General features: G+C 39.0%; 1 protein-coding gene across 2 annotated transcripts in view; it reads left to right on the top strand.

Annotated features, from left to right (window-relative positions):
• Nucleotides 1-16,308, top strand: part of LOC119702430 (rap1 GTPase-GDP dissociation stimulator 1-like) — a 35,275-nt gene that overhangs the window by 3,752 nt on the left and 15,215 nt on the right. Inside the window, exons 2-7 of one of the 2 annotated variants that reach the window (XM_038140519.1) lie at nt 8,586-8,696; nt 9,547-9,669; nt 9,804-9,929; nt 11,507-11,635; nt 12,740-12,865; nt 13,592-13,735. In XM_038140519.1, the coding sequence (XP_037996447.1) occupies nt 8,586-8,696; nt 9,547-9,669; nt 9,804-9,929; nt 11,507-11,635; nt 12,740-12,865; nt 13,592-13,735 (759 nt within the window). The remainder of the gene's footprint in view (nt 1-8,585; nt 8,697-9,546; nt 9,670-9,803; nt 9,930-11,506; nt 11,636-12,739; nt 12,866-13,591; nt 13,736-16,308) is intronic. The other variant, XM_038140521.1, reaches the window with a different exon arrangement.

Consider the following 16,308-nt stretch of genomic DNA (forward strand, 5'->3'; position numbering starts at 1 on the left):
CAGAATTTAGGCAAATTCCCACTACTGTCCACTTTATTCTGGAGATCTCTGAGATTAATAAGGTACCTCACTCCATAGGTCATGCAATACCCTTCTCTTCAACATTGCAGGAACAAAATCCTCTCTCAATAGCTTTTTCCAGATCTTGAGTGAAGTCATACAAGCAATTAGCAAGAACAAGACAGGCACAGGTAGAGGACAAGTTGCAGACAAAATATACTTTTTTGGCATTGTACTAGAGAAGCAAAAGAGAAATTAATGCCCTTTCCAGGCCTACAATACAACTTTGTACTATAGTTCTTCAAACATTTGTCACACACAAGCAGAACAGGCAAATGCTCAGGGTTGTGAGTTTACTTGCATAGAAGCCATCATTAATTAAACCCTAGAAGTTCGGGAATTTTAATCTGGACAGTGGAACCTTTGTGCTGTGCCTGTTTAGATGGAGTCAAGGCACAAAAGGCCAAGAATTGCATTTGCTTTGTTATTTGCCATCCCTCCACATAGGTCTCCTGCCACTGGGCTCCCTGGTGGGGTCCCCCCTTGCTGTCCCCAACATCCACCTACACCCCCAGCAGATTGTTTAGCAGGGAGAGCTGAGGGCTGGGGTGATGCTTTCATATCAGCAAAAAGGCTTCTGCTTTTTCACAGCTGCTCTTTTGCTTGGCCAAAAAGCCCCTTGTCGGAGTTGTCAGCCAAAGGAAACTAGTGTTTTCTCTGCCATGGAGTCTAATTGGTATTTTTTCTCCACTGACAGCTCTTCAAGCTAAATTTAGGGAGCCAGGAAAATTAGGCTGAATGCTGTTTGGCTGAGACTATGGCCCACATCCCATACAGACATGATAACCATAGGGAAAGGTTCCTTTAATTCACTGTATGCTGCAAAACTTAAGATGTATATTAACTGCATGATCAAAGGTATCTTTAGAGACCAACGTCACTCAACAAATGCAGAACACTAGATCTCCAGTGAGCAAGACAGAAATTTCATTCATTTCCATAAATGAAGCCAATTTATGCCCAGCTGTCACAATTTGTCTGACTGCTTGTCTGCTCACATGTAGCTTTGCGGCACTGACAATTTACTCCTCTTTCACAATACATGATGAAATTAACACCTCCTGGAACCGAATAACTGTGAAAGAAGTTGAACTTTGATTCAAACCATCAAGTTTTCCTTACCCCTTGTTTATTAAAAAAAAAACAAACAAAAAAAACAAAAAAACCAAAAAAAACTACCTGAAAATATTACCCAAACACAAATTGTGCTGATAGTGCTTTACTCATTGCTTTTGAGCACAGCATATTTGTGGCTATTCCTGCAAGCATGACTTCCAGCCTTTGGATCTAGAATTTCCTTATCTTGCATAATGAATTGGAGTATCTGGGAGCTCTGGATTAGCTTAAGAAGCTGGGGTATGTCCAACAGACCTATTTCCTAAGCACTAAGTCAGTTAAATTATCAGGCATGTAAAAAGGTACATACTGGTACACAAGTTTACAACATTGTGATACCTTTACACTAAAGCGAATTTTACCCCTATTCTCCATCCCTCAAAAGAGGAGCAAGTTTAATAGAATACAATTAAGCAGCTTTTCATGCTCTTTGGCACATATGTTCTCCCTGACTGCACTTGGCTGGCTTTATTTTGACTTATCTCACTGACCTGTTTTAGGTTATCATATTTTTCCCCTTATCTGTTTTCAGTCAGGGTTCTGCAGTAATTTTTCTTGTTGACTCCAGAGGGCATAACATCAGCCACAAGCCAAGAGGATCTGCTTTCTACCCACAGCTTTTCCCCACACACACTTGCTCTGTACTACCTCCTTGGTGGAATTCAATTACCCAAGAATAAAGCCAAAAATTATAAAAATATAGAGTTGCTTCCCCCCTCCCAAATAATCTCCATTTCACAATCGATTTCCATTTTTTTCTCACCATAACAATCTATCAATTTGGGTTACTACCAGAATTATCAGTATCTCCCTCTTACCAGGGCCTCTTCTGAGCCTACATTTCTCTACTTGTTTTCTGAAAACTTCTGTCCATCTCGGTTTCTTTTTCTACTTTACCGTTAAGTGATTTCTTTACCTCATTTCAAAAAAAAAAAAAAAAAAAAGCCATGCATGACACCACATCAAAGAATCAAAGAGAGCATTTATGGCTGTCCTACCTGATGAGTAGCAATTAAAAGGATTTTAGACATGGATTATATAAAGTTTTTTAAATCCTTGTGATTAATAGAGAACATTAATGTAAATACTAGCCAGTCAGGCTTAAATTCCTGTTTTCATCAGCCCTTCCACCTATGGCTCAGGCTAAACGTGAAAATCTCCTTTAAAACCTGCTGCTTTCTCATGTTCTTTGAATAGTAAAACATTCAAAGGTCCAGCCCATGGGATCATAGGCATTGAATGCTAAGGAGCTCAGGATGGGCCAATGCAGTCCAGAAAGGCTGCAAAAGCAATGAGCAAAGGCTAGATTTTGGGGACAACACAGTGGGCTTTCCTCTGTTTTTCAGTTCTAGGCAAGAGGTATTTTTAGTGCACACTTATGTATTTTTGCCATTAGCATTGAGAATAATTACCCATAGTCCAGACCAGGAGAAAAGAATACTGGGGAAAATATAGGCCTTTTCTGATTCTGAAAGTGAGTGGAAGGAGATATATTTCAATTCCTAGGTAATGACAGGGCTCCAGCTTTCTAGGAAAAACTATACTCATACATTCCTACTCCTTTCCTCCTTGAAGAGAGTTCCTGAAGAATGCAGAGGAACAAGAGTTAAAAACTAGCCAGGTCAGGAGTTGTTCATAATTATATCCCTTTCATCCTCAGGATATTAGTTTAAAATTCTCTCCCCAGGTCCTTTTTAATCTCGTTATTTTTCTCCTACATCTCATCACCCCTGAGTGCAGTGACAGAGACACAAAATGTATCTTTTAACATGGCCATAAGTGGCTTTCCATGGAGACATAGATAATAGCTTATCTGATTTATAGGACAATTTCCTTGCCATGGGTTTGAAAGTCTGAAGAGATGGAGGATCTGTTCCTCCAATACTCTACTTCACGTAGCAAGATAAGATAGCTCTATTGGAAAGAATATAAGTCAGCCCAGTCTCAAAACAGTTGCGTGACTGTCTAGAGATGAAATACAATACTTCACCACTGGAGAAATTTAAAAAAAAATAAATCTTGCCTTGGATTGAATTGTACCTTTCTCCTCCCTTCCCTGGTAACAAAATCAAAAGCAGCAGCTTTTGCTACCCTTGGTTACAGCAAAATGCTATAATTATGTAGCTGCACCACTCACAGCCAGCAGGAATATATTTGACCTTACAGGCTTTATTTGCTCTTAACACACATACACTCACCAGCCCTCCTGGACTTCTCCATCCCCAATTTACACCTTTATGTTTCATATGAAACAAATTTAATATCACATTCCCAGACAAGAAGACCTGGAGCATTATTTTGACTACTATACAGTAATACTTCTACTCAGCATACAGGTACATTTATTACCATAGGTTCATTTAGGACATGCCACAACACACCAGAAATTCTTTTATCTATTTCAGGGAACAGCATTAAAAATACTGTGAGAAAATGGAGACTTACAGCAACGTGATTTTGCAGGCTGCCACACTAAAATGAATGCAAGTCAACTTTTCTTTTTGTTTTGTTTTTAATTACATTGCTAGACAGACCCAACAGCTATTTTGCAGTATTATGAGTTGACATTTTAGTTTCTTCAGGCTACATCTCATGCTTTTCAGCTACTCTTGACCTGCAGAACTCTAGGAGTTTCTCAACCCTAACCCTCATCCATCAGCTGTTACACAGAATACATCAAAATAGAGACTTATGTTTCCTGCCCTGGTGATACAATACATTTACCAAAAACTACAGTCAAGAGAAGGCCACATGACAATTTCAACAACAACAACAAAAAAAAGAATTAGTGATTTTCTTTCTCAATCCAAAGTTACTTTGTGGAATTTATCTCTAGTCCATGTTCTGCAAGCTAAATTACAAACCAATTTAACATAAATACTTCAATGAATTTAAGTGCAATTAAACCACATGAAACTTCCACCAAAGAAGATACCTGTGGAGTTGATGACTCTAAGTTAAGAACGCATACCTGGGAAAGGATATATAGTGTCTGCTTTTACTGTTCTTTAATCATCTATTACCAGAGACATTAGACAAAGCTAAATAGATCTCTATTGTGAGTAACTGCCTCATCTTTATACTCTGGAAAAACACATTACGTTGTTCTTCTGCTTTGAATAATGCTGATGATAATAAGCCATGGAAGAACCTTCTAAAGTATACTAAAACTAAGTGACAGAAGAATAAGTTCAGTATCTAAAATTACTGAAGGACGAGGCAGCAAAACACAAAGCATTTGACTGGATTAAGTTGTTTCAAGCCCTCAAATCGGCTCATACAGACCTCACACTGCTCAGGACTCAAATAACAATAAGTAATATCACAGGTAGCACTTATATTGAAGTATAGAATCTCTACTTCTTCTAGAAAAAAAGAGAAAATCATTTCTACACAGGTGAGCGGCTATAAAAAGGAAAAAAAAAAGAAGCCATTGCTATTTTAGAAGGGGCAAAATCAGTCGCTGAAAGAGTGAGACATATGGGATTCTCCCACTCCCTGAGGAATTCATAGGTCAAAACTAACACTGAGAATTGACATGGCAGTAGTTCGAGGGAACCAAAGGGCTCACTCCTCATGCTCTTTCCCCACTGCAGAAGCCTCATGAAGTTGCTGTGCTACAGCACATTTTCTCCAGTATTGCTTCTGCTCTCATTAGGATGCTCAAAAACCAACTCCCACAGCAGAAGTCTGTTTCTTATGCCTCTTACTCAATATCTTATGTACAGATTTATGTGTGAATTAATAATCTATGCCTTCAGCTCAGGAAAAAGGCCTTTTGTACTTCAGTCTCAAGAGATTTCTAAACTTGGGCCCTGCAGGCAGCGAGCGTCCATTTCCCTCTCTTCTACAGTGAATTACTAAAGCTGATGAGTGATATTCTAGCAAAAATGCTGATTCAAGAGAACGAACAGTATTCCTTCAGAACACGTTTATTCTGCTGAAAGCCTCCTCAGAGGCCAGGGGGGCGGGCAGTCCCTGCTGTCTGACCAGCTGGCTGGCCCGGCTGGCACCCTTCCAGCCTGGCTCCCCGCCGGCCCGGCAGCGCGCCACGCAGCCCCCGGCTGGCCAAGAACCACTTCTGCAAAAAACCTGAAACAAATCCTTCTGGTTTGCCTCTAGCTCCACTGTGCCAACAATCTATTCCAGCACGGGATGAAACAAAATGTCAGCACCCCAGAATTTTTCACAAAGCAGAAATAAATACCCTATTCTGGTCAGATTTAGTCACAATATGTATCTGTTCTACTGCTTTTTCACATAAATAACTGTCTTAACAGTGTCTGCTTCACTGCCCCTGCAGAAGCATGGACTTAAACACAAGGAGTATTGAGGAATCCGTCTCAAGCTGGTTATATTCATCAATTTTTATGAATAACAAGCATGATAAAATTCTGAATCCGGAGAAAAGGGACCAGTATTTTAATACTGTTATAGTTAAATGCTGCTTTCTGGGAAGCTTTTATAAGCAACTCTTCAGTCAGCTAGTGCTCATACTACTGATTTCAAAATACCACAGACTGAAGCCAGAGGGGTGTTTTAGAAGGACTTTGTCTGTCATCATGCATATGGTGCTATTCTACTATCTATTCCCTGGAGCAATGACAAAGCATCCAGATTTCTAGTTACCACTGTACTGACCCAATGAGACACCAGTATAGACTGTCCCCTGTTATTTGTAAAGCAACCTCCTCCATCTTAAGAAATCCCGTCTTTCCATAGCTTTATAGATCCTAATTAGAAATATTTTAGAAATGTATTTGCAGACATCATTAGTGCTCTAATTAGAGAACACAGTACTAAAAGTCAAATACCAAAACATTTTGGGTCTTGATAAGATGAAAGTAGAATTCAATAATAATGGAATAATTATTAGATAATTCAATCTCACAGGTTCCTAATTTATTTCATGTTGCTCAATCAGCAGCTGTAGCCTTCTGCCCATTCCCACTAGATCTTTGTTTAAGATCAAACCTGATTCAGCTGTCAGGTTGCTCAGGTGGTTTGGATTTTGTTCTGGTTTTTGTGTAAAAAAGCTGCATTCTGCTGTACTTCATTTACACAAAATCATTAAATCAGCAAATTTTGGCAGGAGAACTTGACCTCATGAATTCAGCCATTTTTCTGGAGATGGCAGCTTCTTGAAAGCACAAAAGCAAAACTGTTTTTAAAGAACTGTTTTAATTTTTTAAGCCAAATAATTTTTCTTCTCAATAGGCAGTAACAGCTTTTTATTATGTTCTACTTCAACTCCCTTTACTTCATCCTCTTTTCAAAACAGCTCAGAACACTTCTGTTCCTCAGAGGTAAATTCCTGTATGCACTGAATTCATGTGTTTTCACTAAAAAAAAATTAATTAATGGATTCATTAGGGACAGAGAATATAGTGAGTTCACCAAACAAAAATAAGTGATCAATTATTAATCCTCATAAAATAATTTCTGAGGCATGATTAATGAGTCAGCATTTTCAATGAAATAATTTGTAAAGCAGAAATGCTATTTTACTACAGTTTTGGTAACATTCTACATTATATCCTAAACATTAACTACTTCAGACATCAGTTTTCCAGTAATATTTCTTACATTAATTGCACCCATTTTAGGTCTTTTTGTTTTAGAAAGCAGATGGAGGAACCTTCATATTAAAAGGACAGAAAATATCTAACAAAACAATAAAATAAGTGGTAACCAACTGTCAGAATTGGATGCTATACTACAGAGTTTATAAGACATTAAAAGATGATTCATTACATCATTAACTGTGACATGCAGAATATCACTGAGATCAACAGCAGCATTAATAAAGTTGGAAGCAGTAAGAGTGGGATGAGTTTACAAAAACAGTTGCAAGAAATGTGGGAAATTAAAGTGCAGAAGTCTGATCTCTGCACAGGTAAATTGTAGGATTATGGTAAAGCACAGAGATACTAAACACAGACATGATAAAAAAGGATAGTCTCTCTGACTTTCGTGGAGGTGAACCTCCACAACCTGTCTCTAAACATATTTTTAAGGAGCTGGTAAGAAAGTCAATAAAGGAGATACAGGTAATGCATTTCAATTTCTCAAACCTTTCAAAAACCTTTATCTAAGTTGTCTTGGAATATGAGAGATGATTATCTGATGAAGTCTGAAGAGCAGAATAAAGGCTGCTTTTACAATAGAAAGCCAAAATTATTAGAGGTTACCTTTGCTGGAACCTGTGCAATTCAATATATTAATAAATGACCTAGAAATAGCAGGATGGTAAGGAGGTTTTTTATTATTTGGAGTACTCAAATTTTACTGTAGAGAATTGCAGGAAAATTGTATCATCTTGTGTGACTGGGGATAAAGGGACACATCAAGCTCAGTGTCTGCAAAACAACCTACATGGGGAAAAGATGGCCAAATTATAAATTATGGTGGGGTTTAAATTACCTCCTGCTGCCTAGAAGGTAAGAGATCATTTTGATTAACTGCACAAAAGCCATATAGACAAAGAATTAAGAGTGTAGAAAACAAAACATGACAATCTCTGTCTGAATCCCAGTCCATCTGAGTCTTGAGAACACTTTCAAATTCTAGATCCTCACAAAGAATAAAAGTGAGCTGGAAAAATATTCAGGCAAGTTATCAAAGTTTCTGTAAATACTAAGCAAATTGACAGAGGAATTACAAAGGAGAACTATAAAAAAATCCATCTGATTATGACAGACATGGAAGAGCAAATAGTGAGGGATAATTTCTTTCTCTTATGACAGCAACACAGAGGCCATCAAGTTTGACCTTTTTGGTAAATATTTTAAAACAAAGGGAAACATCTTCCTCTTACAACAGCGAAACTGTGGAACTGTGTGATGTGGAGATAAAAATTATGAATTAATTTATACGGCAAAAAAAATCAAATAAAAGTAGATCAACATGTATTAGATATATATTGATATAAATACTAGGTATGTTTCTAAAGGCCAAAGTTGCCAGAAACAAAGGGAGAAGTATTTTACCCCGTCTGTTTCTTGCATCCTTTCAGGGCCTGCTACTGGCTCCTGCCACAGTAGATAGCTGAGCTGCAAGTAGATAGCTGAGCTTTTATGATAAACGGGTGTCTAGAAATGACAGCCTTGATTTGGGTCCTGTAATTATTCCCCTCTCCTCCCCACCACAAACTCTGCCACAGTTATTATACATTAATTTCTGTTTCCAGATAGACTTTATCCCTGCATGTTTATGCCTGCACAAGAACTGTGTGCTGTCTGAGAAGTGACCATGCCTTTGACCTCCTGCTCTTGGAATAAATGAGCATATTTAGATCATGACCCCTCTGGAAATTATTTTATAAGATGTTAGCACTGAAAAGAACTACCACAAGGAAGTCAACATTTTCCATGCTGGCTCACCAAGGTTTTCTATCCCATTCTGTTTAGAAACCCTGAATAAGCACCTGGAATACCTTGGGGTTTGTGGAGATGACACAGATGCTGAAGATCAGATCCTTGAAAGTTTGAATGGGATTCTCCTGGCTATTACTGAAGACAGTTAAGTATCACTCTGGATCACAAATTAACCATTTGTACAATTCAAAAGAATTTGTGCCAGGTTTTGTTTATTGTGATAATCTCCATTTCAAGAAGTGATTGCTGCTGAAACTATAGCTGTCTCAGGCTGTGTTGCTCTCTTTTCTCTCTATGTAAAACTCACAAAATTACCTGTGACCAGATAGTTTCTGGTCACTAAAATACCAAAAGCTCCAGAGAAATTCCAGGTTTAATATTCTATTTATTACAAACTCCTAGGATTAATTTAGGGTGACCCTATCAGGTCAGGCATTTTAAAAGTAGTTTCTAGTCTACTTAGACAAGAGTCCCTAAAGCCTTTGCACATTCTCCTAAAATGACATAAACCCACATTTATTTGAGTCTCCTGGCAGATGGTGATTTACTATCTTCAGGCCAGCTGGCCATATTTGTGATTAAAAAAGGCTAAGGGAATTGTCTGTTCTAATTGCTAGTCTAATAAAAGATATTGTGCCTACCTGCAGAATTAATTGCTAGGCCATGCTCAGGAATAGCATCTTAATCCCTGACTTCCCATGCCTTATGCAGGCATCCTTTTGTAGTCAGAGAAGATGAAACTGTTTTCCTCTTTGCCTTGCCACCCCTGCTTCAGTGCAGCATAAAGCAGAGTAATCAGCTGGAACCACACTTGCTGCAATTCAAGCAGACGACTGTACCCATATATTCAGACTCAGACAGCCTTTAAGAACCTTGTTAAATTGGAAGCTTGGATCCCACAGATACCCACTCAGAACTCTAGGAAACAAAGGAACATGTGAATAAAACAGCTGCAAACCTACCGCAGGTATTGCTAACACTCTTATCACTGCAGAGCAGAGATCCTTCCACCTACTCAGAGGGAGTGGGATCTTCCCAACTTTGGCAAAAGTCCTGAAGGGCAATCCACGATGTGCAGTGAAAGCAGCCCACGTGCTCTCAGAGATAGCCAAAAATGGTGAGTCATGCTCAAATATTACTACAAGGCATCTTACAGCACATTAGCTTCATGTTTTCACTCTTGAATTTTGTTTCACGGCTACCAGCTATTGCTATTGCAATTGTTTTATTCCCTCTCTTTTATCTACACAGAGGAAATGAAGAAACCATGTATTGAAGCAGATTTGGTTCCAACACTGATACCCTTGCTGGAGAGCACAGACCAAGAAATGCTGCTGCACGCTGGGAGGGCCATTGGCCGTATCTGTTACGATAACCGTAAGTACCCACTGAAGAGAATCTGCTTTTCCCTGGCTCTAAGGCATTATTTTTAAAGGCATTGCAACCTGTAACTCATAATAACTTGATGAGACCTGAGCACATCATGCACCTCAGCCTCCAGTTAGATATGCAATTCACAGAGCTCACAGACACCTGGCTGAATGCACCCCAAGCACTGCCTGATCTCTGGGATTCCCCCTACTTTTTTGACTTCAAGTGATATAACTCTGTCAGAACTGCTTTGAAATCACAAGAGGAGCAGAGCCTCACACATATCTTAATCAATTTTGCATAGTTGCCTTGGGTCCAAATCCTGAATGGCTTGGACTTCTTCCAAAGTAATAAGAACATCTATAAAGCAAAGCACTTGTTTAAAAAGTGTGTCAGAAAAAAGAGTTAAAAATACTGAGATATTTATCTATGCAAGGAATAGTCTTCTCTGAGAACCACTGCTTGCATGCAGAAGATCCTTGTGCTCCAAATTCCTTGGATACCAGCTTGCTAGCTGGGCTCAAAAGTTAAACAATTTTCATTTACTTGCCCAAAACAGTTTAAGATTTTTTTTTATCTTCAACTCCCAGACTGCCCAAAATATTTACTGTATACTGAAAGTAACATGGAAATTTTCACCCAGTATCTCGTATCCATTACTCTCTGCCTTCAGCCTATCTTCTCTAATCCTTCCAGTGTGGATCTGCACAACTTTACTTAGAAATTTGTGGGTTTACCTCCTTCACTGTTCTTATGAAATCCAAGCATGACTGGTAGCTGGTATAGATTCCACTAAGCTCCCTGTGAGTTACATATATTCATCAGGGAATGACAAATTAGTTTAAAAAAGTGGTTCCCTAAAATTACATTCCCAGCTCATGTAACTCCTGTACACAGCACTGCTGCAGCATATGGCCATGCTGCACATCTGCTTCCCTTCTGGCAGAGCACAGGCCCAGCACAGATTTGCCAAGATGACTGTGACATGCTTTAATAAACCCTATTACTAACACAGCAATAAATGCATCAAAGAGAAGAAAAATTAACTTCACCAATTCCCTGTCTGAATCACAATTGCCCGTGCTACGATAGCACCACAGCCTTCCTGGTGCCTGCCGTGCACTCTGTCACCCAAGCAGCAGCCCAGCTCTCAGCAAGACACTGCTGCAAAAGCAGCGCCATTGCGCTGTTAAGCAACCATCACTGTCCAATTTGTATCTTAAAGTTCTTGGTATCCTCAAAATAATTTCAGATATTAAGCTTTCATTCATTACAAAACAAACTACAAACAGAAAGAAAACAGTTATCAGGCTTTTCCTTAGCAAGCACACGTAGATAGAGACAGCAGCTTAACATCTCAAGCCAAAGTTGAACCTGGAGGTTTAGCAAAAATCTGTCCTAAACTTGCATTTCTTCCTCACTCGTATTAGCCTGGAGCCACCACCAAAAGCTTTACAAATGTTAACTAACAGTGTGAGAAAGAACCAGACTACCTTTCTGGTAAGCACCTCAGTTGGACCCTTTTCACTGATTTCATCAGTTCCTGATTCAACCACCTTTAACACCTCTGCTTTGCTGGCCAGGCAGCCTTCAGGAAGAGCTGGTGAAGGTTGGAGTGATCCCATCCCTGGTCCGAATATTAACTGACTATGCAGAGAGTGAACCACTTGTCCACGTTGCTCTATTGGCCTTGTACAATCTGGCAGACCTTGGTAAGTAAGGTCTTCTTTAAAGTTTTTTTAAGCTTCTGCATCTTAGAGGAAAATACCATCTCCACACTGTCACTGCCTTTCCATGCCCACAGTTCTGTGGGCTTTGTTTTCTCCTTTGCTTTTGAGGTGGGGTAGGGCTGGTGTTTAGGCTTTGTTTTTAAAACACTACTGACATCTAATCAGGAACTGGCCACAGTATCTGGATTGGAAAAATAACTACTCTTTTATAGAGTACCAGCAATTACTTATACTACATTAAAACAATTAAGATTTAACAGCCAGCTTTTGACCCCAAATGAAGAGATGGCTTCACATGATAAATTGACAGTTGCAACTACTTCAGATTTGGTACATTACAAGCTTGTTTATTAAAATTTAATTTCTATTTAATAATTAAGTTTCTATACCTTACTAAAACGGCTTGCATTTTCATTTACACCATTTTCAAAGCAAAAGCATCTCACTAATTTAAAATATATTTGCCCTACTTTACACAAGTTGTGACTAATAATGGAAGAAAAAGACCCAGTACAAAGTTATTACCACTCTCTATATATATGGTCTGGCTAAAATTTGATCTACTGCTTCCTGCATTTAGGGGGATATGCAGGGAAGGGGATATGAGCTCACACTCTCACATTCTCTAAGGAGGTCTGTCCTTGTTATATCTATTATTTAATACCATATTCAATTTAAATATATTCTATGTCAAACAGTGGTAAGATTTGCTAACATACATCTTGTAGATGTTTAGGATGCCAGCAAGACTAGAAGCACCTAATCAAGGCAAAAAATATATACTGCTACAGCAAACTGACATGTGCCAATTGTTATATTAAATAAACATACTACAGATGGACTTGTGACTCAGTGAAATTAAGGCAGGATTAATTTGACACCTCAAGTTACAGAAAAACAGTTAAAGAACTTGGGGAGAGAAGGGATAGAGTTCTGCTGTCTCAGTGCTGTCCAAAGAAACAGAAGAGTATACAAGAATAGAAAAAGCCTTCAAAGGCAGTTTCTAAAGACTTCAGATCATAGGGAGATATCTTTAAACATTTAATCAAATAAAAATTCAAAATCCTGACTTTATCACATACACAGATTCAGCCAAGGAAGCTCTAAGCATGACAAAAGTTGCTGAACAACTGGTGAAACAGCTGAGGAGAGCAGAGAGCCATGAGAGGTTAGAAATTGTCTTTGAGGTCCTGCAATCACTTGCAGAAAATGGTAAGGCTCCTTTTGGTCTGGGTGGAACAAGGGGAGACTGGGTATTGTACTGGTTTAAGCTCTGGGTTCCGAGTTTGCCATGGGATCTACTAACAGAACCAGCAACCCTTTCAGGAGAAATAAGCCCCAAGAACATGCAAGATCCTGGCCCAAACAACACGTGAACAGGTAAGAAAAACAAAGGAAGGAGAGAGCACCATTCCACTGCATTTCAGTAGATCCAAAAGACAGCAGATTCACACTTAGTCTCCATAGTGGGTGAGAGGAAAGCAGCAACACAGATAATTTTTTAATTTTAAAAATCAGAAAAACCAGGTACCAGTTCAATCCCTGTTTGGGCCATTTACCTAAGAGCTGGACTCGCTGCTCCTTGTGGATCCCTTACAGCTCAGAACATTCCGTGACTCTGTGAAGATGCACTCTCTAAGCAGCAGTGCAACAAGCACTGACACTGCCCCACTAAAAATATCTAGATATCTGGCACAGATTTTAAAGACACAAAAGCTCATGGCTGGCAACACAAGAAATGTCAAAGACCATTGCAGAAAGCTTTGCTCATTCTGCCTTGGTGTCATCCTAGCTCCAGAAAGCTGTTACAAACAAAACCAAACAGTGACTGCACCTGCAAAACAACTGGCTAAAGTTCAAGGTTTCAGCATTCTAGTTTGAAATGCCTCCTCAAAGAGCCAAGAAGCTTTTAATGTGCTTTTACTATGATCTCCACAGATGCTCTAAAAGTGCAGTTGGTGGATGCAGGTGTGCCAGAGGTGCTGTCCGAGATCCTGCTGAGGCTCCAAGGCAGTTCCCAGGCTGAAGACACATGCATTGTGAAGGCTGCATCAGATCTCATTGTCTCTCTGCTCCTTGGAGGTAAAAAGGGGAATACTACAGGCCAGGTACATAAAGAATCAACATCCAAAAGTCTCTTTAGCAGAAAAGTTTCTATTTCTGTTGGTTTCTTTTACTTAAACAGGGACTTGTTCACAATCTCTTTTATCATCCTTGAAGGAATTCTTCTCAGGCATGACACTTTTCATTTCTATAGCCTATAGCCCAGTGCTTGTGCCTAACAGCAACTTAGTTTATATTAATGCTATGCTGTATTTTGGGCAATACAGATTAAAAAATAAAATATCAAGAACTGGCCACTTACACTGCATGCCACCACTCTCAACCCCAAAGCAATCAAAAACATAAAGGTCTTCAATTATTAACCTTAACGACAAAGTCCTCACTGACTGACAGAACAGTTCAGTTTGGGGGTTAATTATAATCAGACGTCAGATATTCTCTATTTCTCATAATAACAAAGTACATACAGCAGGTTTTTGCTAAGGGCTGTGGCATCATCTCTTAGAACAGATACTTGCACCACATCTAGACACTTACAGGTACCAAGACAGGGGCAAGGCTTGTTGCTAATTTTACAAAAGAAATTGTAAGGTTGGTTATTCTCTACCCCTCAAAGATGGAAAGTCACTGTTTGTGAGTGCAGAGAAAATCAACACTATCAGATTTCACTACTCCCTGGTTCTGAAATAGTTACTTTCTGTTCTGCAGACTGGAGACTTGCATTCTTTAAAGTTACAGATGCTACTGATACTAAAATAATTTGGAGGGCATAATCATAAAGAAAGGGATGATAAGCATGCAAGCCTTTGCAATTTGCTTTTTTGCTGAACCACACTTTATTAGAGAGGAGGCTCTGGAAATATTTAATGGCAAATATATTTGTTAGAAATAAAAAAAATAAACAAAACAAAAAATGCACACCAAAAAAACCCCACCAAAAACTCATAAAAACACACAGAAAAAAAACCCCAAACAAACAAAAAGCCCAAACAACAACAGCAACAAAATCCACAGAGTTACTGCTATTTTACATTTTAAACCACTTTTAGGAAGGGAGAGTTACTCAGACATTGAGTGGGAAGAAATCTCAAGATAAGCCATTTTATCTTTCAATTCCTATTATAGAAAGCAATGAACCTTTATACTCTGCAGGGAGAAAGAGATATTCTTATGAGCAGGCTCCTGGAAAGCATGCTGTGCTCCATCAATCAGCAAAAGATCCCCCCCACACACTTCCTGTCCTATCTCACTGATAGCTACTGTACTGCCTTCAAACTCAATTAATGGAACTGCTCAACTTTCTGCATTAATAGGTGCTTAATTATCAGAAAAAAATTCCCTCACATCTGTCTGAATGTTGGGTGTTGTTTTTTTTTTAAAGTAAGCTATCATCCACACATCTCTTCACCTCCACCTCACAACCTTTCTAGAGTCCCTTTGTCCCTTGCCTCATGCCTTGCTCTGAATCAGCCATTGTGCATCATGGCTCTCCAAAGGCCACACAAGTGCCCCCAGTGTCTTTAACTGGCTGTTTCAATTTACTCAGCTCAATGGCTTGCTTTGTCACTCACTCTTCTCCCCCCATCTTCCCCACAACAGCACTCGATGTTTCATGTGGAGGAAGTGAATAATCCCTCTCATGCCTCAGTGTGTGCCACTGATGTATGCACATCTTTTAATCTGAGAGAAAAAAAAATCCTATGGAAATCTGTTCTCAGCATCAAATGACTTCTAGGCAGTGAAAAGATGACAGACAGCTTTTGCAGCTATGAAAAGTGGCTGTCCCTATCAGACTTTAACTCTGAGCCATTAAATTGAATGTTCTGCTGCTATCCAAGCAAAAACTCCATAGGAGAGAAAAGCAATTTGGAGCTCTGTGACAATCAAATCAAAGCAAGGCAACCACTAATGGGCTCTGCCTATTTGCACTTCACTACATGAGGGGGAAAAAAAAGTTCTGACATTCTTCAGTTTGAGAGGTGGGGGAAGGAGAGAAATTAAGTTCAATTAAGGTTAGTCTATATGAAGATCAAAATATTTTCCCTGCAGAAATTTATCAGACCAAAAGAGGTGACCTATTTCTATGGAACCTGTTTTTTAAAGAGGACTGAGCAATTTTCCTCATATACTCTGATCTCCAAAGATTAGGACTAGGCAAGAGAACACTTGAAGAATGACAAGCAAAACCATCAGCTTTAGAGAATGTATGCATAAAATGGTATCAAAAGATTTCTGTGTGAGTAGAATCCTAACTATTTCACAGACTGACAGTTCTCTCATTAAAAATATCCAACTACATTTTGCAAGCATTTGACAAATTCTGATCTAACATATGTAAGAATACAGAGGAAAAACAGGCTACTAAGTGAAATGTTAAGAGATGAAAAGAATAATAGGAACTCGTTCAAAGGACAACAGAAGTGACTATGAGGTGGAAATGACTTTGAGGTGGAAATAACATCCAAACCAGCCAAGGCGTTAAAATTACCAAGGCCCTTTCTACATGCTATACAAACAAAAATTAGAAGTCTGTATACCTCAGTCTGTAAATTCAGTTAGAACCCTGAGAACTACTGTTGCATACAGGTAGA

Source organism: Motacilla alba, chromosome 6 (assembly GCF_015832195.1).
Source record: "Motacilla alba alba isolate MOTALB_02 chromosome 6, Motacilla_alba_V1.0_pri, whole genome shotgun sequence".
Classification (NCBI taxonomy): domain Eukaryota; kingdom Metazoa; phylum Chordata; class Aves; order Passeriformes; family Motacillidae; genus Motacilla; species Motacilla alba.